Source organism: Streptopelia decaocto (assembly GCF_964273445.1).
Source record: "Streptopelia decaocto genome assembly, chromosome: 4".
Classification (NCBI taxonomy): Eukaryota; Metazoa; Chordata; class Aves; order Columbiformes; family Columbidae; genus Streptopelia; species Streptopelia decaocto.
In genome coordinates this window covers 58,560,879-58,587,871 of record NC_138658.1, presented here as the reverse complement: position 1 = coordinate 58,587,871, position 26,993 = coordinate 58,560,879, and the positions used below count along the sequence as shown (strand labels likewise).

Below are 26,993 nucleotides of genomic sequence, written 5' to 3'. Positions count from 1 at the left end.
GGTGATGCAATAAGCAAAGATCTGAAATCTAGGAAACCCTATAATTTTTTAAAACAAGTTGGTGTAAAATATGGTTTTGTTAAAAAGTATATGTATTCACAGGGTTTGTGTCATCATTTTAATCTAATGAAGAGATGAATTTTATTTGCCAATTTGGAAATAACTGTTTGCATGGAAACCTGATTATGAGCTGATAACCTATTCTCTGCTTACATGGTGATACCATTTGTGAATTGTTTTACAAGTCTAGAATCAGTGGATGAGATATAGTTGCATAGAAGCAAGCTTCTATAACTCTAGCAATTCCTTTTAAATAAGGAGCTGCTTCCATTTTGCATTTTGAAGGTTTAGAGCACTATGGAAATTGGAGGAAGAAAGGAAATGAAAGGAGAGGGGTACAGACTGTAATACTACTGTATTTTTTTTTTTAATATTCTACGATATAAAAAGTTGAAATTTAACTCAACTGGCTGATTTGCTGGAGGAAGGAGATGATAGGGAATTGTCTGCATTTCCTAAAGGTGACGTATGAAAATATAGTAAAGATTTTTTTTTAATGGCTCTTGAAACTTTTACTTTGGTGGGCTAAGCACTGTATATTCTATTCGTGTCAGAGCTTACAGCTCCTAAAACAAGATCAGTAAAGGGAATGTATGAATTGTGTGTTGTTTTTTTTTGATTACATTATTTAAAATACAATGAAGTGGGTCTAAACTGAAGATGCACCAGATTTCTAATAGCGTGCTGCTATCAAAGTGGGAGGTCCCATTCTCCTCAGAGTATTCCTGTTGATTGCATTGTAGTGGTGCTGGCACTCGCTGGGTTCGTGACTGAATCAATAAATTTCACTTTCCTTCCTTCCGTTCATTCCTTCCTCCCCAAAAATATACTTTTGTTCTGGGCTACTGGTTTGTATCTGTCTGTGGAAAGGTCTGACAAGTGCTGTGGTTTGGTGCGTATGGTGGGTCAGCGTAGCCAGGGAGAAGCTGGCAGGCAAGTCTTGTGTTTGGTGGTGACAAATCAACTCAGCCGCCTGTGAAGCCACAGTCTACCTGTGAACTGGAGTGGCTGGGACACAGACATGTCTGCTTACCCTGACCTAGCAGAGGGGTGCGAGAGGCATTTGTGACAGTGGTGACTTAAACTGTCACAGCAAGACTTGTCTGAGTTGGTCAGCTTAAACCTTACAGATGTTAGTATACTTAGCTGTCATTTTGCATTAAGTTCTGGCTGCCTTTGGGGTGAGAGTCTTATAACTATCCTAAGCTAAACTTTGACTAAGGATGTTAGTCTACTAGTAAGATTTCATAATTATGCTTAAGACTTGGGTTTTTTGCAAGTCATTTTCCTTAAAGAATTCTGTGTTTTATTCTCTTACACATAGTTCTTTCCCATGAGAGTTACAGGCTTGCTAGAATGCAAGAGAATACAAGCTTAGCTGCTTCTTTTGTGTAATCTTTTTTGGCTTCTGTTGGAGTTGAATTTGCTGAGGTGACCAAGTATCTTTCTGCAATCTAAAATGCTGGTTTCTGTCTCTCTCCTGCTTCCTGGTGTATTAGTAGTGTGACAGATTGATGGGCTGAGTTGGCTCCCTCTGAAGGTCTGAGCTCTGCAGGTGGTGCAGGGGAAGCTGGTTGAGAAGCTTGGAGCAGGACAGTAAGCCCCTTAGGAACAGATTAGTACGTGCTCCTTGTTTTTCTGCTGATAGGAAGCAGTCACTGTAGTAATGAAGCTTCTTTGTTTATGTGGGTATAGAGTAAGGAAAAGCACATGGAAGAGTAATTAACTTATTACTTGAATAGAGCAGTGGTTAGAAATTTTGAACTGACCAATAACTATCCCTGTCAAGAACCTGTTACCTCTTTAAGAGGTGTTCAAAAGAAATACGTATTTGCCTCTATGGCTAGTGAGGTTAGGCTGGCTTTTTGAGAATCTTCCTCCTTTGCAAGTTCAGTATGGTTCTTTACCACTTCCTTGCAAAATCATTCACAATTTCTGCTTCCATTATGTATTTTTGGCATTACAGTGAACTATGGCAATTCAAAGAAAACCATGAGCGTTAAGTTTTTGTGCTTTTTTGTTAACTTCTTTTTTTTTTTTTTTCTTTTTAAAGTTGCCTTTTGCACAGAATGTGAATGCTTATCTTCCAATTAAGGATGCAAAGTATATTAAAAGAGAGAAAACTGTTCTCTGAGCAGTGCAGACATTCAATAATTGAAAGCAAAGTTGAGGAAATCCTCAGATACTGTGGTATAGTGGAGGGTTCCTGTGTTGGCAGGAAAGCAGTCTAAAAAGGCTCATCTTTTATCTAAATCGTGACTTCTGTCAAGTAATTGGGCAACAACGGTAACAGTCAGTAGGTTTATTAAATTTGATTCCTGATGCATCTGAAAAATCCTTCTTCAGAGTAACTCTTATTTTCAATTATGGGCAGATGGTAACTGTAAAAAGCACTGCTTTATTATTCAATAGGTCTGTTCTTACCATACTTAAAAAATTAATTTCTTAAAAGGTAGCTGCTTATTTTTTAAAGAGTTGCTTGTACTTAACTTTTATTTCCTAAGAAAGTGATTCTATGTCCCTTACTAAATCATAATTTAAGTTCACTAGCAAAAGGTATATTCATAGGTGATATGTAAGGTGAGATACAAGGGGAAATTTACTGTGCTAGGTGGACAAGAGGAATCCTAGTTAAGTGCACAGCAAGCAAAGTAGTTGTCACTGGGAGCTGTGAATGTGGGATGTTACATGGGGAAGCTTCAGAGTGTTTTAATGTATTAGCAGTATACCTTATTTTAGTAGCCAGTTTTGTGAATTACATGCAGATGTTTTCCTTTTTCATAACGGTCTCTCATTTTTGGTTTCAGTGGATGCAGATAAGACTAATGAGCCTTATATTGCACATTCCTTATGCAGTTACAATAGCTGAGCCAAATTATATTGTGTTTTAGGGATTGCGATTGTGTTGCCATGCTGATTTTTCAAGCTGATAACTCAGTTGCTAAGGTGCGTGCAAATCTGCAGTTTCCACTGAACATTTGAGCCAATGTTATTAGGGAATCAATCAAAAATAAATAATATGTGAATATATGAATATATGAATATAAAGGAATCTTAAATTGAGTGATTTTTTTTTTTTTAATGATGTTTCTCACATTCTACAGTATTCCAACATTTTATAGGTATCCTTTAAATTGGAAAATATCTAAGTTCTTTAGTTTACTTGAGCTCTTTGGGCTACTGTAGCTTCTTGCAGCAGGTACCTACAGCAAAAAGCAAAAGCAGGGAAAACACATCTCCAGATATATGCTTAGGCACTTTATTCTTAAATAAGCTGTCATTACTGATTTTCGTGCCTTACTTAGTGTGGCAGTTGTGTGAATTCTGTCTGGATTAAAATTATATCCATTGTGGGCTAGACCTTTGATTTTTAAAATCATAAGTATAATGATTTACTGGATGAAGTTTTTTCCAAATGTAGGTAGCTTAGTATGAAGAAGTGAATTTGTGTACTTGTGTAAGTTGTTTAAAAGTGAGCCTATTTACTGAAATGGTTTATTTAAATTGCAGTTGTGGTTCTGTGATTTTCTTTTTACGGGGATTGGAAGAGAGTGAGGACAATAATGAAAGCAATGTGGGAGGATGAAAGCGGGTCAAAAAAGGGAGAGGGAGTTTCTAATTGAACCAGTGACTTCTAGTGAGAGGGCGTGACTAAATGAAGCAGAGCTTTTTTTTATTGTATTTTTGTCAGTATTATTTGATATAGTGCCAAAAGTGTATATAGTGCTGTACAGTAGAAGACTTGTTTCAAGCACGTAACATGTTCCCTGTGCTGGAGGACTTAAATTCTGTGAGTATAGGCCGGAGCAGTACAGGATCATGCAGTACAAAGATGTGATAGTGCGTGGTTGGTGGCATTCACCCTGGAGCAGGTGGGTCTTTCTTTTTTTTTTTTTTTTTTCTTCTTCTTGAAGAGAGGAATGTTTTGTGTACCAAGAACTTACTGGTTTTGTGATTTCAAGGGCTGCTGTGCCCCTACTTCCAAAGAGCCACAGTGCAGTTGGACCACCCATCATTTGCTCTTTACAGGGGAGAAAAGAACTTTAGGAATAGGAGAAATGCTAGCATTGTTCATGTCCCATAGACATTCTTAAATGATGAGGTTTTAATTAATTTTGTCTCTTTTTATAGGATGGACAAGAAAGAGTACATTGAGTCAATAGTATTTCAAAGCAGATTGGCTTAGCTTGGCTTTTTGTACGTTATGTGTGGATATGAAAACTGCATTTATTTTTAAAAATGGGTTAGCTTTTAGTTCAACTCCTAATCTTCAGGACAAAGTCTTTATAGCAATTTTGACTACAGTAGGCACCCTAATGCGAATCTAGGGGTTAAGTGCTGCTGGCTGGCAAAACCAAGTGTGAGTTGATGACTGCATGTGACTCTGTAAGTGCACGTGTTCATCCTCAATGATGCACCAGCCTGCGGCGTGATGGGCGATCAGGAAACAGTCGTTCTGCTGACTCCAGAGGATTGCGCTTACCAAAATGGTTGCACCTGGAGAGAGCAACAGGGAAGATAGGTGGTGTTTCTTCAGTGGTTGCCATATCTCAGATGTGTGATACTATAGAAAGAATAAGAGCCTCTGAAATGCATCATTTGTCTGTGTATTTAGTTACATATGTCATATTACATAAATCTAAGGATGTTTAACGCCAAAAAAGAGAGAACACTTCTAAGATATATATAACACTGCAAAGTAATGGATCTGAATATTCTTTGGTGTCTTCTTTCTTAGAGCTGAATAATGGTCACAGCAGTATTTTTATTGAGGAAGCAGCACAGCAGCAACTTCTGTGGTTCTGCTAAGTAAAAGGAAATATTAGAAGACCAAAAAATGTTTAGGGTGTGAGTAGTCTAATGATTTTAAAATTATTTTCTTTTAAGATGCCACGCAGATAAAGCCACAGTAGTTAGGGACACTCACAGTGTAGCTTGTGTCATATTAGGCTGTATGGCATAAGTTACCACAATGTATAAAGATCAGTGGAGGGCAAAGAGAAAAAAGTGTGGGATGTGAAAGGGGGTAGCCTGAGAAAAGTAAATCTGCTTAGAACTTTGTGAAGAATGAAGGTTGAGTGGAATCGTGGGCTGTGGATTATAGTGACTTAGAGAAGAATTACTTGATCACCTGTCTTTTCTCTTGACAATATAAGCTTGTTTATTTTAGTTCTTTCCCTTTAGTTTGTGTTTCCAGTGTGTTGCTTATTTATGCTGGATGTTACTGGTAGTACAACTGTCTCTGTTTCCCTTAATGATCAGACCTGTGGAGATTGTTTTGGACAAGATAAAATTTTCCTTTTGAAGGTCTTTGATTTAGCCATTAGCATGGTTCATTTATTCAATATCCTAATTCCTGGAAAAGATAAGTGAGAAATGTTCTATTTGAGCATAAGTAATATTAATTGTTTGTGTTTTCTTCCGTCTTAACTGATTTCATATATCCAATTGTATGTCTTTTTTTGATTAACCTCTTAGAAATTGTGCCCTTTAGGTGTTCTGTTTTTTTTTAATTGTGAGTTGCATGTGTAGAACATAACTTTTTTTGAGCTGTGCATTTTTACCATTGGCAAATCGTAACAGTGTCCTGTTTTCATCTTCATTTAAAAAACAAAGCATATCAGTGTGGAATAAGGTGTACTTAGAGAAAGCAAATATATCAGTTCTCTCCAATAGCAAACATATATTAGAAGTGAAGTGAATCAGTAGCTACATTTAGTGTGTATTTCATAGGCCAGTCACAGCAGAAACCACTGTATGAAATTTTGTGGTATTTTTTATATGCTGGCTCATACTGTATCATAAATGGCCATTTTTTAATATGTAGGAATTCTCTTTGTGTCTGTGAAACCACCAGATGGGATAACATTTCCAAGCGATAGATGATCTCTTCCCTTGGGCGTTGTGTTCTAAAATATTTGTAAGAGAACATGGTTGTGTAGGTGAACGCACAGAAATATTTTCAGTGTTTGCATCTTGACAGGCATCTGTGTGCAGGAAAAGATACATTAACAGAGAATTCCTGTGTTTTAAAACTTATATTTGCTGCTTTGCTTTTACTGTTGATGTAACAAGTTATTCTAAACGTAGAAATCTACAAAAATGAAGCAAGGCTGATGTGGAGTAGTTGAGTCTTCCAGTGTAGGTTGCAATATCGTGCTTTATCTGTATGAAAGGTTTTTAACAAATGGAAGATTAAGAGATAGCTCCTGAGAACTGTTCAATGTGTCCTGTGCATGGACACTGTTGTATGTATGTTGGCTTTTATAATTTAAAGCATGTTTAAAGTCCATGAGTGTGGACTTTCCTCAGTGCTGCTTCTGTTCCTCACTAATTTGTCTGTGGTAAGCATACTGAAGCTGGAAATGGGCAGAGGAAAGAGAATTAAAAGAAATGGAGAAAACTGAGTCCCAGTCTGCTACTTGAATCTGTCTCTTTCACTTTTTCTCAGATGATGTCTCTGTTAAATGGCTGAAAAGGAATACTTTTATGTTGATCTTCAAACTTTAAATGTCAAAGTAGAAAACCTAGTATTTCACTTTCCTAGGTCTTAGATGACCTCAGTAGGCCATGTACACCTAGTGAGCTCACGTACTGGTGAGCTTGTAGTACACCACATTTAATAGGTTTTTGATAACTGATCACATAGCAACTCGAAATGGATTCTTTGAAAAGCATTTATATTTCTTATAGTAGAAGCAGTAGGCCCTGTTATGATGAGGGTTGTCTTGTGCTAAAGGCTGAATGTATATTTGAAAGACTTTCTGGCTTTCCAGATATGTAGCAGTTGTTTTAAAGTTGAGGGAGAATGATAAAAAAATACCTGTAAATGACTTGTCCTTTTAAAATTTATTTATTTAAAAGGCTGCTGTCTCACTATCCAACCCCAAACTTTCCAGATTCTTTCATAAGTTTCCTGGCTATATAAGAGATCTAGGAGAAGGTTGCATCTGACAGCTGACTCTGTTTTTTTAGAACTGGGATTAAGCGACACACAGACGTTTCTTTTGCTACACTCCTGACTACAATATACTTATAGTAATTGAATGGCAATATTTCTTCCTCCCCAGTCCTGTCACACTTAGTGGCTTTTGGGATACCAGCTATTTGGTAGATATTCGAAATGTTGGAACTTAACTTCAGCCTCCTACCAAACTTCATTGTCACTTCCTGTTGTTGGAGGGTAGAGGTTGGAATTTCTGATGTTCTTTCTTTCTGAATTGCTTAGTGTACTTTGAAAATTCTCTAGAGATTATATCTGAAATTATTTTCATTAGATTCCTTTTGTTTCAAGCATTGTTTCCCTCAGACCTCCTCTGAGGAAGTAAAAATAAAAACGTTCTTTAGTCACTCTATTCTGCATTTAATTTAGTATTCTTAATCATTTCTATCTCCTAGTAAGTCTATGTGAAGCTTATGTCTCAAAACCTATTTATTTGACAGCTTTGTTTAAGGCAAGTGGGACTTGCCACTCAGTCTTCAGGTCTTATACTGCCCTGGATTAGTGATTGCCATATCTTATTTCTGACAATGTTGAGAGACTTGTGCTTCAGGAGAATGAGCTGAAACAATTGCACTAAACAGTTATGGGATAACTTCCTTCCAGGGAAGTTCCCTTCTGAGCGCTTGTCTGGAATTGTTTCCAGAATCCATGCTGAGGTATTGCAGGTCACCTCTTGTAGCTTACTAAAGAGTTCCTCTGACATGTTCTGCAGCAAATACTGTGATATGTGCTATAACTGGACTAATAAATAATTGGTTTTGCTATTCAGGAAAAATGTTAGACCCTTGCTAGATCAGATCAATCAAAAGCACCAACAGGTGTGTAGGTCCAGCTGGACATGATTTGACAGTTGGACTTCAGAGTGAAATTTCTCCAACGAACAGGCACTCTGTGCCATTTCAAAATCCAGCATGTTTCCTATGTAGAAAGCATCAGTTTTTCTGTAGATTTCTCATTGTACTGAGTCTGACTGGGATGGAGTTAATTTTCTTTGTAGCAGCTGGCATGGTGCTGTGTTCTTTATGACCAAAACAATGTTGATAATACACTAATGTTTTAGCTCTTGCTGAACAGTGTCTGCACAGCATCAAGGCCTTCTGTGTATCTCATTCTGTGTCCATCCCCCCACAGTGACTGGGGGATGCACAAGAGATTGGGAGGGGGCACAACCAGGCAGATGACTGGAACTAACCAAACAGGTATTTCCATTCCATGCCATATAATGTTATGCTCAGCAATAAAATGATGAGGAGGGGGCTTTAGAGAGGTTACCCAGCTTTTGCTTTGGAACTGGCTGGTCATCAGTCTACCTGTGGGAGGTGGTGAGTGATTGACTTGTTTTGTTTTTCTCTTCTTCCACTTTTCTTTTTTTCTTGTTAAACAACTTTTATCTCAACCTACAAGTTTACTTGCTTTTTACTCATTGCTTTTCTCTTCACCCATGTGATGGTGGGGAGGGGGTGAGCAGCTGTGTGGTGCTTAACTGCCTGTTAGGCTTAGGCCCCAACACCCCAACACTTCATGCTTGTGTGAGGCAAAAAGAAAATGAAGAGATCTCAACTCAGATCTCAACACACGGATATCTACTATAGTGGGTTTTGATTCTTCAGGGTGAGGAAAGTATTTTGCTTTTATTTTCAGTGTTGAAATTTTTTAAGACACCATGAAAACTTTTGTCACAAAAAAAGTCGACAGAGAAAAGTAACTGTAGTGTATTTTTACTAGTCTTTGTATATTCTGGAGTTAAATCTGAATGTTTTGCCTTGCCATAGGCTTTTCTTCTGCCTCCTCTCTCATTATGTTCTCAGATCCATTCTTCTCACTTCATCTTAGTTGGCTACTCGTGTCTTCCCATTTTCAGTCCTCACTTTTCCTGCTGTTCCCCCCATGTTGACCCCTCCAACATGCTTGCTTTCTGCTTAGCTGTTATTCCTACTGTATTCAAATTTGACAATCTCTTTTGCTTTTTTCCTCTCTGGAGAGCATTATATACAGAAAGAACCATACTGTTCCTACTAAATGCCAGAAATTGTGTCAGTCTATAGGCCAAGTGAAGATAGAATTCTTAAGGCAAATTGCTTAAGTTTGGTTCTATTTGAAAGTTTTGGAAATATTTATTTAAGGCTCCTGTGCTTGATAAATAAGGTGAATGGACTTTCTCAGGCACTGTAAAAAAGGGTGTTCTTGACTGAAGGCTAACACCAGAAAAATTTGAAGTTCATATTCCAGGCAGGAGGGTGCTAGAGCAGTTTAGTGACCACAGATTTTCAGTTAAAGTTGAGGATGGGACAGCATGTGATTTTTTTTTTTTTTTTAATATATTTTGTTCTTGCAAATGGTAAAACTGTCTTAGTTAATTTTAATTAATTTTTCCTTCCAAAGTTGGCTTGACACATAGAACCATTGAAAAAAAATTAACTGTTTGGCTGAACTTCTATCTCCGGACAGTGAGACTGTATAACAGAAAAAGAGTTTGATACTTTTAGTAGAGGCATGTAATAAATTATAGCTTTTCTCTGTGCTCCTTTGTAGATGCTGGAAGCAGTGGAAATTCATGCTCCTGCGGCCATGGAAGACTATAGCATAGTACCTACTGTATCTGAGCTAGGAATTCCAAATAGGATTTGGTTTTCTGGTATTTTCTGGAAACATTTGAAACTTACCCTGTATGTTGTGTCATGTTTTTACTTAACCTGAGGATATTAAAAGTTTGAGCAAAAGTAGTTAATGTAACATTACTGTTAGTGCATTTGTTCATTTCCATAGTTACTTGAGGGACAGTAAAGAGGTAAAAAAGACAAAGTTCACTTCCCATTCTGTGAATGGGGAAAAGGAGTTTTGAGTACAAGTCTGAATGGCAAACTTAGGACTTGCTAAGTGAGAAGGATAGACTTGAAAAGAAGAATTATTTGAGATACAGTGTGGGGAAAAAAATTATGCCTACAGTGCAAAATGTGGAAGTGAAATTAATTTATGCAAAGCATCACAAGACAAAATATATGAAATAATACATACAAACTCGTGGTTTGAGTAAATACAGGAGTGTGAAAAGAATTATTAGAACAAGCATAACATGTTGCAACAGCAAGTGATAATGGTGTCACTAATGCTCATACTCAAGTTTGTAGTGCAGTGTGTTAGGGAAATACTAACAGAACACAGTTTGTACTAAATTAGTTTTGAGTTGAAATGGCAACTTGACTGTATGTCTGGAATTCAAATACAGTACACCTGAAACAGTGCTTAGTCTTGGATAGTAAAATAAAATAAAAAATGAAAAATTAAAAAACAAACAAAATCCTCACAAACAAACATCAAAACAGGAAAGGAACTTCCTTCTGATATAAGGATATGTAACTTATAATGAGGGTTTTGTATTATACATATTTAGCTTGTTTAATAACTACTGTAAGCATAGTTTCCTTTCCTGTATAATTTTGTTATCCATCAATCTGCATATTTTCAAGATGTGGACGAAGGGAAGGAATAGAAATACTGAATACAAAAAGAAATTCCAGAAAAGTGAAATCCAGGGAAAAACGTATGCAAGAAAAATGTTGAGGTCTCTGTCATCTCTGACAAGTGACCTTGAAATGTCTGAACTGGCTCATTTTTCAACATGCCAGTCATACAGAAGTTTGAAATAAATGTCTTGAGTTTTGCAATGTGACTGACATTCTGGCATCCTGGGTCCAGTTGCTGCTGTGGAATGTGTCTGGTTCATAGGAGTATACGTACTGGACTGTGCCTGCTAGTCGGCAGTAATGGATGGAAAAGAATATGAAAGACAGGGTAAATGTAGACTGCTTCTTTTCCTTCTGGTAACTTTTTTGCTGCTGGTAGAACATGGTTTAGGTTTTCCTGAGAATAAGGTTGTAAAAAATAGGTCATTATGCTTAATAGAAGCTAATGGAGTTCTGTACCAGACTTCTGTTTTATCTTTTGAGTCCATTTGTGCTTTCAGCCTCCACAATATCCTATAGCAATTTGTTTCACAACTTAGTTATAACAGCGTTTATAGAGCAAAGAATTTTTTTTTAAATTCAAAATGAATTTTTCAGATATTAGATATGTTACTCAATTCCTGTGTTTGTGAGAGAGGGAGAGAGAATAACTGTCTCCTTTTCACGTTTCGCCTGTGTTTTATTAGTCTCTTAGGTCTTCACATCCATTTGTCACTTTTCTTTCATGCTCTCACTTTCGCTAAAGGTTGAAGAGTGTTAGCCATGTGCATATAAAAACTATTGATCATCCATATTGACTTTTGTGGTATCTTTTATTACTCTGATAACTTTTTTCCACTATGTTTTCAGTGAACTTTAGGCAATTTTCAGAATTGTGGTTGTGTGGCAGAATAAAGCTATGACAGTGTAGTGCTTGTGTTTCCTTTTCCATTCTTAATCATTCTTGAATTTTAACTTCTGTGACTCTTGCTATTGAGCTATGGAGGTTTCTTACTGGGTGTATAAGAATGCAATGTCAATCAACCTTGTTCCTGTATGTATTGGTCACTTATTTAAACAACTTGATTTATGGTATTCCTATACAAGTCACATTACTTTTTCCTGAAATATAGTTATCTCTGTGAAAATGTCTGTTAACCTAAGTAGTTTGTAGGTCAAGTCTTAAAGTTCTTACTTCCAAAGAGCATTTATGTGGTCTTTGAAATTATTTTGAGGTGGTACAGGAAAGGTTGTTCATTGACACCAAGGCTGGGGTACATAACCATCAGCCATCTGTCAAGATGACATTATTGAGGAAAAAGTAGATTAATTTAATTTATAGACAGTAAAAAACTGGACTTTAAATAAATATGAGTGTTTAATTTCTTCCTATTCTACCTCTCCCTCTAATGTGTATTGAAGGCACAATAAAAACTTTTATCATATTTAGTTTGCATCATCTCTTTGGAAGGTTCGAGTTGCTAAAGGTAGAATTTATATGTCTTTGTGAGTTGTTACAGTGACATCATTAACTTTATTTTGGATGGAGGAGGCAAGGGAAAGCTGGCATGTGATTTATAAAGGTATTGCACTGAGCATCAGATGGTCGGAGTTTACCCTGTGCATCTCCAGAGTGACACAGTGCTTTAGCTTTGCCTCTGAAGAATGGGGATTTTGGTACTTATTCCTATGCTGTATATTCAGGATTTGACTAAAGGAAAAAAAAAAAAAGGGGGTTATTTATTTAAGTAATTGCAACTATTTTGTGTAGATGCCTGGTTAATAAAGCTCTGTTTAGGTAGCAATAACTGTACGTGCAAGGGGAGTGTTTCTGTGGTGCTCAGGAGTTCCTACATGGGTACATGTTGCCTTAGGGGAGTGTAATATTTTGTCTGGGAGACTTTTTTGTGTTAATGCAGTTTCTGATGTACTAGTGTCCTCATCTTGGATTGGATCTTTTGGCTGCAGTACAAGCAAGTGTGGTGTGCGGAATGCCTCCTTTGCTCCAAAATAGGCACCTCTTAATTTTTTCATGGTGAATTAAAATGTGCAGAGGGATTGAAACAAAGACTGTAGTTCTACTCAAAATCAGGCTGCTAATCTATAGGGATGTTGTTTGTCTGGAGAGTATTGCTTAAAGGTAATCTGTTGTCTAGTCAGTGAGTCATAGACAGCTGAATCCTCTGGCAGATATAATGATCCTAGGTCTTCAGGGGAGAATAGTAACTACACAGGTAGTGCTGGGGAGGTGGGATATGCACACCTACTCGCCCTTATCCAGGGAAAATCAGAGGCACAGGGCGTGCTTGGGAGATGAAGCTAGACAGATCGTGAGAAGATAAGCGGTGGAAGCAGAAGGGCTTTGGGATATAACATTCCTGCTGCCAAACTGCAAAGCTGTTTGGGTTTTTTAGTTGTCTTCCTGCATTACAAATATGACAATGCAGTGATACGTACCACAGAGAAAAATATAAATGAAGTATGTCTCCAATAGACCTTGTAATTTTAAATATATAAAACCAAACCTTGCAGCAAGAGTTTTAGGGTCATTGTTTCATTTAAAGTTAAAGCTAAACAAATTAGCACTATACTAATAACAACAAAGTAAAACATGAAAGGAACCTCTGTCTGCTTGGAAAAAATAAATTTTAATTTAATTGTTTAAACTGAGGAAAATAATTTAACTTCATCTTGTTTATTCAATCCCTCTATGTGGAGTGGACTACCATTACTTTAGAAGATTTATTTCTCAAGTCTTGAAAAATAGCTTCAACGTTTGCTGAATGTTCTTTTTGTTCTGTTTTCAGGCGGGTGATATTATGCTTATCTATATAAATGGCCGTATTTTTACTCTGTACATTTCTAGAATTATTCAAATGAAATTGGAATTATTGAATCATTCTACCACCAGTTGCTGTAGAGTTCTGGACAGATCCAGTGCACAAACAGAGGAATTTCGTGTTACATCATTTAATGATTAAGTTCTCCTAGGGAGCCTCCAATACTGTAGTAGGGCAATATTAGGAGAGTTTTTTTTCGCTATCCAGGAAGCATAAAAGGAAAGATGTGCCAACTCATCAAAGAGTACAACAAGTTGTAGAGATATTTATGAACACTGGCAACAGAAGCACAGTCCCTTAGGCCTCAATTTATTTTTAGATAGAAAAGTGTTAAGCTAAGCTCATTTTGGTTTGGTTTGGTTTGTTGTTGTGTTTTGATTTGTTGTTTGTTTTGTTTTGTTCCCCCTGTCCTCATTTTAGCTTGTGGTTATACGTCCTTACCAGGTCGAACAGATGTACATTGCTAGCTAGGTACAGCCTTACTTTTTTCTGGTCTTTCACCTGACTGTTTTGGTTTAATCTGAGGATGATTTTGTTAATAAAAATGTTTCTGTCCTGTGTAAATTCAGAGTCTTAGTCTTCAGAATTTTCTGGGAAGTCTTAACCTAGCATAAAGAGTATACTCTCTCAAGAACAGTGTTAAAGCACTGAAAGAAATACAGCTGTCTCAAAACACCTTATGGCTAAAAATTGTTAAGTGTACAGCGGGATATTTCTGGGTCACATTCAGCTACATTCCATGTGAGATTTTTCTTATAATTCTGTAGTGGTACATATAAAATATGTTGTCATACTGTTTTAAGTAGTTGTTAAGGAAAAACAGGTTTCTGAGGAATTGTCCTGATGGGAAACATTCACGGTGATTTGGCGACTCAGCAATAAGTCTGTTAAGTTATGTGTGTTGATAATAACTGCGTTTTGTTGGCATTGCTGGCCAGTTCTATGGCAAAAATCTCCTGGTTATTTACATGCTTGTGATATCTGAACTTTTCAAAAGCGATTCTGAGAGAAAGTAAATGTGACTTCAGCAAAGAAAGTCATCTGGTGCTCCAAATATTATGAAAAGCCTCTGCTATTGTAGGAAAAGCTGTTGCAAGGAGATGGTTGATATTTTATTAGTGATCTAAGAAATCACAGATAAAAGACACCAAATGTCAATACGCTTTCAAAAAGTGTAAAATCAGGATAGTGTTTCACTGTAAAATTTTGAATAAAAACTTTTCTTTAAAATTAGCAACAACTTTTTTTTCTTTTTTTCCAGGAAATTTGGAGAGCGACCTCAACCGAAACGCCTCACCAGGTAAGCATGAATGAAATTGTGGTTTTAACAATTTTCTAAAGTTACCCGTTTCATTCTCAGAAGGATTTCTAAGTTAAAAAATTGTGGCTTGCTAATCCTAGAATTTTGAATATCAAAGCTTTTCAATTCTTGTATGCCATCAGCAACCAGAAGTAAAATTTTGAATAGTAGGTGCCTTGTTTTTGATACTCGAAATGCTTTTTTAGAAATGGTGTTGGCCTCATGTATCTGTTATTGTAGATTATTGAGTAGGATGGCCCATCCCTGAAAGTGTTCAAGGTCAGGCTGGATCGGGCTTTGAGCAGCTTGGTCTAGTGGAAGGTGTCCCTGCCTATGGCAGCGGGGTTGGAACTAGATGACCTCCAAGGTTGCTTCCAACCCAAACCATTCTATGATTCTGTGTGATTCTGCTTAGTTTTAAATCACCAGGAATGAGCTGGACGTCTTTTCTTGGGTAAAAGTATCCTGTGAGGTTATGTAAAATAACACTTTTTACTGCCAAAGTTTAGCTATTACTTTACTGCTGTCATGCAGCAGGTAAGAACAAAATGAACACAGTGCTGTCAAGGAGTGATGTTTACCAATTTTTTGTGAACCCTAAACAGTTAGAGGTAGCACCAAGTAATACCATCAAGTCAATCCATTCTGAAAAGTGCTTAGAATGACTGTAGTACGTGATAACGTTCCTGGTCTGCCTGGGAACCATTTATACTAGAAGCTGTTAACTAGTGACCATTTTTTGAAACTGTTGTAACACAGTCTGTGCAGCTATTTATTATTCTGTGCCACTAACTGTGCTGATTATAAGTAGCTGCCGAGTTTAATATCCACTGTTTTATTGAACTACAAAGGATGTGCAATTTATTTGTAGCTTTGTGTGGTAACAGTGCTGTATAAAGACATGGACACCCATTGTCACTCTGGCCTATTTCTGTTTTGAATGAAATTATGATGCCTTATATTACAGCACAGGGTTGGGGGGAGCATTTACATTTTGTGTTGGGGATGTCATCTGTCTTATTGTATTTCTGGATAAGCTTCAGTGTAGCTTGTGTCACTGTTAAACTTCATTTAAATGCAAAATTGATCTAAACTGACTTAAAAGTTATTGAAAAAGCATTGCTGTTTCCTGTTGGCCTACCTATTTTCAGGGATATTTCCCAAGTCTTGGAAATGGGAGAGGTGCCTGAAGACTGGAGGAAAGCAAATGTTACTCTAGTCTTCAAAAAGGGCAAGGAGGAGGACCCGGGTAACTATAGACTGGTCAGCCCCACCTACATCCCTGGGAAACTGATGGAATGACTTATCCTTGGTGCCATCTCAAGGCATATTAGGGATAAGAGGGTCATTAGGGGCAGTCAACATGTCTGCCAAGGGAAAGTCATGCTTGACCAACCTCATTGACTTTTATGAGGACATAACAAGGTGGATGGATGATGGCAGAGCAGTGGATGTGGTCTACCTTGACTTGAGTAAGGCATTTGACACAGTCTCCCACAGCATCCTCACAGCTAAATTGAGGGAGTGCGGTCTGGATGATTGGGTAGTGAGGTGGACTGCGAACTGGCTGAAGGGAAGAAGCCAGAGAGTCGTGGTCAATGGGGCAGAGTCTAGTTGGAGGCCAGTATCTAGTGCAGTGCCTCAGGGGTCAGTACTGGGGCCGGTATTATTCAATATATTCATCAGCGATTTGGATGAGGGAATAGAGCATACTATCAGCAAGTTTGCTGATGACACCAAGCTGGGAGGAGTGGCTGACACGCCAGAAGGCTGTGCTGCCATCCAGCGAGACCTGGACAGGCTGGAGAGTTAAGCAGGGAAAAAATTAATGAAATATAACAAGGGCAAGTGTAGAGTCTTGCACCTGGGCAGGAACAACCCCAGGTTCCAGTATAAGATGGGGAATGACCTGTTAGATAGCAGTGTAGGGGAAAGGGACCTGGGGGTCCTGGTGGACAGCAAGATGACCATGAGCCAGCACTGTGCCCTTGTGGCCAGGAAGGCCAATGGCATGCTGGGGTGTATTAGAAGGGGGGTGGTTAGTAGGTCGAGAGAGGTCCTCCTTCCCCTCTACTCTGCCCTGGTGAGACCCCATCTGGAATATTGTGTCCAGTTCTGGGCCCCTCAGTTCAAGAAGGACAGGGAGCTGCTGGAGAGAGTCCAGCACAGAGCCACAAAGATGATTAAGGGAGTGGAGCATCTCCCTTATGAGGAAAGGCTGAGGGAGCTGGGTCTCTTTAGCTTGGAGAAGAGGAGACTGAGGGGTAACCTCATTAATGTTTATAAATATATAAAGGGTGAGTGTCACGAGGATGGAGCCAGGCTCTTCTTGGTGACAACCAATGGTTTGACAAGGGGTAATGGGTACAAACTGGAACACAAAAGGTTCCACTTAAATTTGAGAAGAAACTTCTTCATGGTGAGGGTGACAGAGCACTGGAACAGGCTGCCCAGGGAGGTTGTGGAGTCTCCTACTCTGGAGGCATTCAAGACCTCTCTGGAGGCCTTCCTGTGTAACCTCATCTAGGTGTTCCTGCTCCGGCAGGGGGATTGGACTAGATGATTTTTTGAGGTTCCTTCCAATCCCTGACATTCTGTGATTCTGTGATACTAAGTTTTAAGTGATTGAACTATTTTGCATCTTGAGCAGTAACACTGATTAGTATCACCCTGAAGTTACTGATAGAATTTATCTTCTATGACTTAAAAAGAACTAAGTTTTCTAGGAATTGTAGTGACTCTAAATTTAATGTGCAGAATTTTAGCTACTAGATGTGCCAGGTACTCTTGCCTGTGAGTGGAGGGTAGGTGTCTGGGAAACTGCTGGCTGTCCTCGAAAGAAGCAGCTTGCAAACCTTTTTTATACTGATAGAGGCTCGAAATAACTAACCTCACTTTTTTCCTCTGAAGAGAAAAATGCTGAAACAGAAAAACCATCACACAAATTTTTAGGAGTATGATTTGTTTATGTAATGCTAAAAAAATGTGTCTGTAAGCTCTTAAAGGCATTTAGTTCAATTATTGGAAAATCATTCTGCTTTTTTGTGTAAAGACAGTCCTGTTTGTCTAATAATCTGTTCATTGTCATGCAAGCTCCAGTGCAACAACACTGATATGTTCATACTGTGCTAGTTGTTTTTAGATGTAAACTATAATAGTACTACCTTTGTGGAGAGTTTTAAGATTTAATAATGAAAAATGTAATGTAAGAGTTGTAATGGTTATGTGTTTTCTTCCATGGGGCAGGGGCTGGAGGAGAACAGTCCTGGTTCTCCTAGGAGCTTGGATTGTACAAGTCCACTGTAGCAACAGACCAGTAAAAAAAAGGCAGATTTCCTCCTCACACAATGCTAAATGAACATTAGACAGCACCTAGAATTTTTGTGCATGGATTGCTGGTTTTGAGTGGTTCTGAGTAAAGAGTTTTTAGTGTGGCAGATGTTCTTAATTTAGTATGACAGTACTCTTAATACCATATTACAAATTGTGAGATTATGAAGTTTTTAAACCACTTACATTTCATTATGATATATACTAGCTGCATTTATCATAATTTCACAACAAGTTATGTTTTGTGGTTTTAAAATATATTCTTGAACAATGGTTGTAAATAGAATAAGTATTTGTGCTTTGAGACAGTTCTTCCATGTGTGCTTTCGTGGATAAACATCAATTTTACCAATGTCAAATGTAAATAGATCAAATTAGTCCAAATTTAAAACAGTAATTCAAGTCTTTTCTCTGGTTTTATATCATCCTATTTACACAGAAAATGCCTGTCATACGCAGGCATGACAAATGCAAGAATTTACAAAACATCATTAGGAAAGCGGGATTGATGTTGTTTTTCAGCGCCACCCTCCCATAATCTACTTGCTTTCCTTCGTGAAACTATGTGGTGTTTCTTTTGGAAAAGGTCTTGTCGACATAATAGTGCTTTTTATCTTGCATCTTCTTTCACTGGAGATGTTTGATTTTCTAGATCTCTCCAAAGGGAATTCAAGAGTTGGTTTCAGTTCAGGGAAAAAACACACACGCACAAAACAAAACCAAAGAAAACACAACAAACAAACAAACAAAAAAAAATCCCTCTTCTGTAGTGTTTCACCTCTTTTTATAACTTCCTGTTAAATGTATAATTTGTTTCTCTGGTTGATGGCTTTGAAGATTAGTGCATTGGTGGGCATTCAACCTGCAAACGCTCCTCCAGGGACTTAAAATTGTTCCTGTCAGCACTCCGACTCAGCTAAACCCCAGGGTGTTGAATTTGGCATGCTGCTTAATGAACAGTTAGGTGATTATACAGAAGAATGATAGGGTGTATTGTTCTCTTACTTCTCTCAAGGAATTGCTGTTGGTGTGTTTGAGGTAATCATAGCTTTTACATGACGTCTGTCATTACAGTGATGATGAACGATAGAAAATCTAATTTTTTTTTTTTTACCTGATTGTATGCAGGAAGTAGAAGCTTTCTCTAGAAAACGAGATGAAATGATAAGATGAAGAACTCAACTCTTTAGTATCTTCACAAACAAAATTAAACTTTTATATAAACATTGCATTGATTTACTTAATAGCTTTAACAAAATTTCAGAACAATTTATCATTATCATGAAAGACTAAATTGGTTAAGGAGATTATTGAATTAGTAAAGCTTGTTCTAATCAAATATTTATGGCATGGTACTTTATAAAAATGGGCTTTGAACATTCTGTAGTGATTGGCATTGATACAATTTCACATCACAAATACCTATTTTCTGGAAAATGTAGTAATTGCATATGACCACAGACCTCTACTGCTAGCTTCATGCAAGGTAGTTGCTTCTTTTTGCTGTGTAATTTTATTAAAACACAAAGCAAACTCATCTTGACCATATTAAGTTGCCTTTTTTTTTGCATTTTAGGTGTTTGGGTTTGTTTTGTCCTAATGCTGTCTCTGGATTATTATAATTACAAACAAAACTAAAACAACGTTTAAAATTTGTCTTCTAATTTTTAGGGAAGCAATGCGAAATTACTTAAAGGAACGAGGGGATCAAACAGTTCTAATACTCCATGCAAAAGTTGCGCAGAAATCATATGGAAATGAAAAAAGGTAGGTGTCTATTTCTTCTTGGCTTCCCTCTACAGCTCCCAGCTAAGGAAACTGTAATGTGTAGTCAGCTGCATAGTGCATTCCAGAATTCCTCAGATTGTACTAGAAACTGAAGAAACGTAAAACAAAATGTGTCCTCAAAAATAATTTCATTATGTCACAGGTGCTGCAAACCTGTGGCATTCCGTGTAGTGATTCCTGTTCCTACCAACAGGTTTTTTCATCCGTGGATGAAGCTTTTCTTCCATTGAACTAAAATGGCTCTAATTTTAAACCTTCCATTTTAAATCTGGAGTAAACAAGTGTGGCGATAAGAGATGACGCACGCCAGGACGCAGACAAAGATGCCACTCAGGCAGAGATCTTGTTCAGGAAGGAGTGCAGAGCCGGGCAGAGCAGAGAGCTGAGCCAGGCTGAGGCCCTTTTTATTAGCCATTGACAATTTATAGGATTTACAGATATGGGCCTGGACTAAGAGGTTACATAAGATGTTTTATCAATAATTGTTATTAAAAACACACCATACTCATGTCTGTTTCAGTTATGTTCCCACTCATTCACAGATCAGGCCCAACGACATTCACGCATCACATGTACTTGGGCGCGGTTATCTGGCCTCAGATACCATTCTCACGATTCTGGGCTATCACCCTTTACAATTATGAGAAGCATACTTCAGCACAACCTGTCTAAGGCTCTTTATATTTTGACTAGTTGCTGTGATCTAATTGTGTTAGTATATTTCTCTGGCCATCCAGATGGTCATGTTAGTGGTGATCTTCCTTTATCATGCAGGTGACTGGAACCGCATATCTTGCTTTCCCACATCTTCGCTTTCCCACAAACAAAGTGTTAATGGTGACTATTTGTGGAGGGCTCTTTTCCTGAGTAATTTCAAATTAATATGAGAAGGAAATTGCTAGCCTCAGTAAGATGCTTTTCTGAATCAGATCTCTAACAGCTTTAAAAAGGATGACAGGTCGATCATAACCATATTCACAACAAACATTATTTTAATTTGTATTGCATTTTTACAATAGAATAGGTAGTTTACCAAGGGACAGAATCTACAGGAAGATGTGAGGATGAATGCTTTTTAGGCAAAGGTGAATTTCCTGCAGTCTCCTCTATGTGATGGTTTAGTTACATGACTAAGAGAAGAAAATAGGATGGTCCTTCACATGCAGATTTCTAAGCCTCTCATGACTGAAGAGAATTTTCTTTAAGTGTGAATTATACTTTTCTAGCTTAAATTTCACTAAAATAAATAGTGCAGTATTTGCTTAGTTTTCAGATGCTTTGTATTATTAATATTTGTTCACCATAAAAGACCACACATTCAGCACTTTTTTCTGAGATTTTAACCTTCCTTTTGCCACTGTGTAGGTCTTATTACATTGTTATGTGTGTTACAGTTTTCTGAGATTTGAGATTTGAACATATTTATGTACAAAAGCATTAGAAAACAGGAATACTAGAATTAAGCTTGCAAAGTTCTCACACTTAGTGATGTCTGAATCATGGAGATGCAAACTATATTTTCAACTGTTCTTCAGTATTCTGTGCCGGAGTACTTGTCTTTCAATGTGTGTTGTCTTTTCTGTTAGCCGGTGTCTCACATCCTTTCTTTTGGGCAGTGTCCAGGCTCTGCAGCTCCACAGAATTGTTTACTCGAAGTGGGTTTTAGATCTTTGTGAAATTATTCATGAGAATCAAATGGGAAGTCAGTGAAAGAGGAAGGGCACAGAAGCAGACAAGTATGCTGTGTGTTACCTGCTACATAACTCTACAGCCCTCCTGCTCGCGTCTACACCTAAATGCAAAAGGGCTGCAATGCAAGGCCTTACTAGCAGTAAACTGTAACTTTAACCCCTTGCAGCAAACTACACAGCTAAAAACATTTATGACAATATAGGGACCTCTTATTGTTATCTTCTCAGATTATATTGTCATTCAGGAGTTTCATAGTTAACTCATTACTGCAAGTGAGTTAAGCATATTATTCCCCCAAAATGAGGGGTGTGCCTGCAGATAAGTGTCTTTGTAAAGTGTAGGAAAGTGTCTTTCTAAACAGCGTATCTGTAACTTCAGTCAGTTTGTTCTCCTGGGGCCAGAGCAATCCATGAGGGCAGGAACATTTTGCAAAGCTGTACTGTATATCATTATTTTGTAAAACAAATTGTATCAAAAGAAGGGAGGAAAAAAAAAGTACATGATTTTGATTTTTAAAAGTTCTGTTGCCATTTGAAAAACTTACATAAGTCTTCTGAAGAATGCACGGCAAAGCTTCAAATTGTTCATAGAACAGTTTGGGTTGGAAGGGACCTTCAAAGCTCATCTAGTCTAGCCCCCCTGCACTGAGCAGGGACATCTGCAACTAGATCAGGTTGCTCAGAGCCCCATCCAGCCTGGCCTTGAGTGTTTCCAGGAAGCTGTTGTTTGCTAACAGTTTTTGAAAGCTCCTGTGTGCATTTCCTACCATTGCCATACATTTCTGTAGGCTTGAATATGTGTGTATATTTCACTTGATGCTGTGAAAGTCACTGTGCCACATACATTACCTGAGTACTGGTAATGTTTGGTTAACTACTTTTTGGTTTCTCATTTATTGAAATTATTGCTAGCTGCAATTAGGCATTCTTTTACCACTTCAGATTTCGTGAGGTACAGCTCAGTTGCCTGTCTCAGTACAGCTGCATTTGTTCATGAAGGGTATCTCAGATTCACCTCATTAAAAATGAAAGCATGTCATATGAGTGTAGAGAATTTCAGAGCTTCTCAGAAGACTACTAGGAATGACAATAGTTGGATTTTTGTTATTAAATAGTAGTGGTGAAATGATTGCCGTTCTGGTATGGGTATGAAATGCAAATTCGGCATACATACTAAGATGTCCTTTTTCACTTTAAGTATTTTAGGTTTTCTTACATTTTGATGCACCATTTAGGCTGTCTCTGGTACTGTTCTGCTAGTTCCCAGACAGTTAGCATCAGCAATGACATCGTGTTGTTATCAGTGTAAAGGAAAAAGCCAGTTATTAAGTCCTTGGATCCATGCGTGCCCTCAGGTACTCAGTGAAACTGAATGATGAATTGGCTTTTTTTTTTGAGTTTTGTTTAATTGCTTCTGTTCTATTCCTGGCAGAACATGCCTCTTGGTTGATTGCAAAATGAGTAAAGCTTTGCTTTATGCAACTGGTCGATCAAGTTTTTACCACTTTTACATTAAATATCATTTCTGAAGTGGGCTGTTTGGCATACACCTGCTTTATAGACAGAAACCTATTTCATACCTGTTTTTATGGAGAAATTTCATGTTTTCCATGGGACTTCATTATGGCATGGATATAATATGGTTAGTTTTGATCCATAAAGAGTAAGTTAAATTGCACTATCTTTGTAACTAAGAATTCAAGTTACAAAAGGAATTAGTTCTTACTAAAAAAGCCCTAAACAAACTTCCACCTTTCGTTCCAGTCTTTAAACATTGTTTGTTGTAAGTTCATGGAAAATACTTATCATTAATAAACTTTGCATGGCATAATTAAAAGCACAATAACTACCTTTCAGTGTTTTGATGAGGCTTAGTAGATGGCGAAATACTCTTTTGAAAACTCACTGTAGACGGTGCAGATGTCACGTAGCGTGGCCTGTTTTAAATAGGCCTCACAGAAACACAATTCCAGGTTGTTGCCACATGGATGGGGACTTTCTGGGTTAATGTGAGCTTGTTCTTGATAACTTGTCCCTAAATAACAGTAAGGAAAGGAGGCTTCTTTCTTTTTTGAGTGGACTTTTCTTCCTAGTCCAGCTCTTCCCAAAGTTAAAGTTGTTTAGTTTAACAAAGAAACCAGGAGGTAAGAAGCTGGGTGGGCTTCAGTTAAATTTAAGACTTTTTGTCTCATGTTTCCTGTTAGATGGCTGTCACCTTTCAAAGCATTCAACTGATAGCAACTCATGTCATGTTTAGTCCTGATGAGCGTGGGTGTTTGGCTTGTGCTGCTTGTATTTTTTCCATATTTACCATTCACTGAGAATTCTGTCTTCAGAACCTGAACAGTGTGAACATTCAACAGTTTAGAGGACTGAAGTGTTTTTGATTCCAGGGCATAGTTTATCAAAGACTATGAGCCAGATTGGTATTTGTGGATTATATGCTGTTCTGAGTTTAAACATTATCACTACTGATTAGCCTGAGAATGTTCTAGCTGCTGCTTGTTTTGTGGCTGTTAGTGAAGGAGCTCCTCTGATTTCTGCTCAAATATTGCCATTTACCGAATGGAGTGTGCCTGCCGTCTGGTTGATGCTCTTGTTACTGAGAGCATGACCTTTTCCAGGGCTTATCCCATGGCTACACTACTTCATCCTTAGCACTCCAGCACTTAATGTTTTTTCATTTGTTTGTTGTTCTATTGAGTTCTTTAGTGGATGCTGTTAGTTCTTTCAGCTCCTAAGAAGGAAAGAAGATTGCGCAGTAGTTTCATGCTCAAAACAATTCTGGTAATTGACAAACATATCTTGTGCCTTGACCGACTCAGAATTGACCAACAGGTACAAAAGAAAAATTCCCTGCTAATGTTGCCTTGAACATAAAGCAAGGCAGTTGGTAGACACCTCTAAATCCTCATGAGTGCAAAGACTTCTGTAAGAGGAACACAGGGATGACCTGGATGATTTGACAAAGGAAACCTTTGTGAATGGAAGTCTGTGGTTTGAAAAGAGCATTGAATGCATCAGAACAAGGTAGCAATGACATGAGCCGATTTTATTTTACTTTCTACTCTTTGCTTCCTGGCACATTAAGTTAGTACTTCAAGTAGAGAAGTTACCCTATGTTCTCTCTGTATTGATTGGCCTGGATTGACTGAAGGAATATTTTTCTCTCCTTTGGTGATTGTCTGAATTAAAACAATGTTGCAGGTTGTGCCAAAGACACAACCTATTTGTTATTGTAGTCAAGACTCAGAAACCACTAGAAATTATCTTCCCTTCAAGTAATTTGGATTAAAGTGGAGCATCCTTAAACAATTCTCAGCTTGTTTTTCTTGCCATGAAAAAATGCTCAGGTCTGATGGAACAGATGAACAGCAGCTTTCCTCCGCTGTACTGAGCTACTGAGCCTGGAGTCTAACATGATGTTGGCAGTACTATGGTCTTTCCTCACTTGAGTGGCCCATGAAGTTATAGTGAAAGAACGCACTATGGGGATGCCCTTCACTTTTTGGAGATTGATTCTCTGATCTTTCCTGGCTAATACCAGTCCCAATGTCAGTGTCATTTAAACTGCTCATCGTTTTAATTACACTGATCACAAATTCTCAGAAGATGCATAGGAGGAGCGTCACAGAGAGCCTCTTCTGAGAAAACAGGAGTCCACACAAAAATGTTGTAGGGATATGTTAAATACATGAAGTATTTGCAGAGACCCTGTATCCCAAAATGTTACCTGGCTCAGTCACTGTGCTTTATATCAGCAAGTAGGAAGCACTGAATCTGTATCTCATCATGCTGCTTTAACAAGTGTGGAATAAGTTCTGTCCAGGAAAGACGTTCCCAGTTGTTTTACTTCCAGTAATGAAAGAGCTCAGAGAGTTGATCCCTACAGATCTCATGTGGTTTTTAGATCAAGCTGTTAGGTGTTTACCTCACGGAAAAATGTCCTGTGTTGTTTTACTGCTCATTCAGCAAGGAATTGTCAGTCTGCTCATGACATAAAGAAGAGGTATTAAGAGAATATGGTATAAATCCAGTGAGGAAATTACGTGCTACATGATTTTCCACCACTGCATCTTACACTGAAAATTCTGAACAAGCTCAGAAGAACCAGACAGCTACTTTTCCTTCCAACATAATTTTCTTTTTACTATAGGTCAGACGAATACTTCAGAGGAATTTTTGCCTCCTACTCAGTCTTACTTTAGTTTTGTGGTTAACAAAAAAGAGAGGTAGGCCATGTAAATCAAAGGTCGAAGGAAGCATGTTTTCATTTGTTCCACCAAATATTGTCCTACCTTATTTCTCATAAGCAATACTGGAAATTACCTAAATTACTTTATTTATTCTGGGGAGGTGATTTTCTCTTTTCCTCTTTATAGTTATCTGAAAGCCAGGCTCTCACATAAACATTTACATTGCTATTTACGTTGGAAATGTTTTGTTAATTAGAGAACCTGTTTCCAGCAGTTATTTTATACATTTCAAAAACATTTTCTCTAGTCCTCTGTGAAAATTAGAAATATGACGATACTCATGGTTTACTCGCACTATATTGGATAGAATATGTAAAGTTAAGGTATTCTATACATGAGTTCTTGGTATTGTAAATATGAAGTAAAAAGCCCCTGGAACTGTACCTGTCTGTATCTGAAGGGTGAATAAGAAGAGGCTGACAGATAAGAAAATCCATTCGGATTGTTAATGTCCAGACTCTTTCTCCTTGTTTGGTAGTTTTAACCAAACTTAAATTTGTCTCGGCTTCAAAAGTTGCTTTCCTAGTTCAATAAGGCATAGTTTCCCAAGGTTTTTCTTTGTATTCTAATTTAAAAAGAGTGCTTTAATTGTTGTGGCTTGTGTTCATTAATGAGTTAAAACTTGTTTTTTAAAGGTCTTTATTGCCATCTAGTGGCCATAGTTATTCTAAGGAATGTTCATTTGGAATAAAGCTGGAATGAAACAGCATATGAGAAAAGTTTGGGATTTTTTTTCTTGTGTTCTAACCAGTAAGATAAATAGAAAAGAGTACATGAGGAAGAAAGGTAATGTGCGATGGTTGCTTTGTAGTGTTATACCTACTTGGAATACAAGGAGTTTGGTTTCTTTTTTTGCAAAGCATTGCTTCATTAATATAGGTTGATATTAGTTTTTAGTCTTGGTATAATTTCTTTACTGGAAATACCTTGTAATTGTGGAAAAGAAGATTAGTGGGATACATCCATGAACACTGGAAGGATCATATATTGTCATTCAAGTTGGAGAGACCAGGAGCTGACTAGAAGTGCGATGTGCTGTTTCTGGCAATCTGAGTTCATTGCCAAAAGACCAACTCTTGAATAAATGCATCTGTTACTTGAAGTTTCTTCCCCAAAATCTTGCATTTCTTAGCCTTGGAGTTTGTTCATAACCCCCATTTGAAAAGTATTATTCATGGAGAATCCCCATCATATTTCCCCTATCTAGCATGTCAGAGTAGAGTAGGCCTCCTAAACAGTCCTTGAGGCAGGATCAGCGCCTTCTCTTGATGCCTTGCCAGGG

General features: G+C 37.7%; 1 protein-coding gene across 1 annotated transcript in view; it reads left to right on the top strand.

Annotated features, from left to right (window-relative positions):
* The window catches only part of RBPJ (recombination signal binding protein for immunoglobulin kappa J region), a 66,684-nt gene that overhangs the window by 17,993 nt on the left and 21,698 nt on the right, over nt 1-26,993 (top strand). The window contains exons 2-3 of the mRNA XM_082052035.1: nt 14,608-14,646; nt 19,648-19,743. Of these exons, the coding sequence (XP_081908161.1) occupies nt 14,608-14,646; nt 19,648-19,743 (135 nt within the window). The remainder of the gene's footprint in view (nt 1-14,607; nt 14,647-19,647; nt 19,744-26,993) is intronic.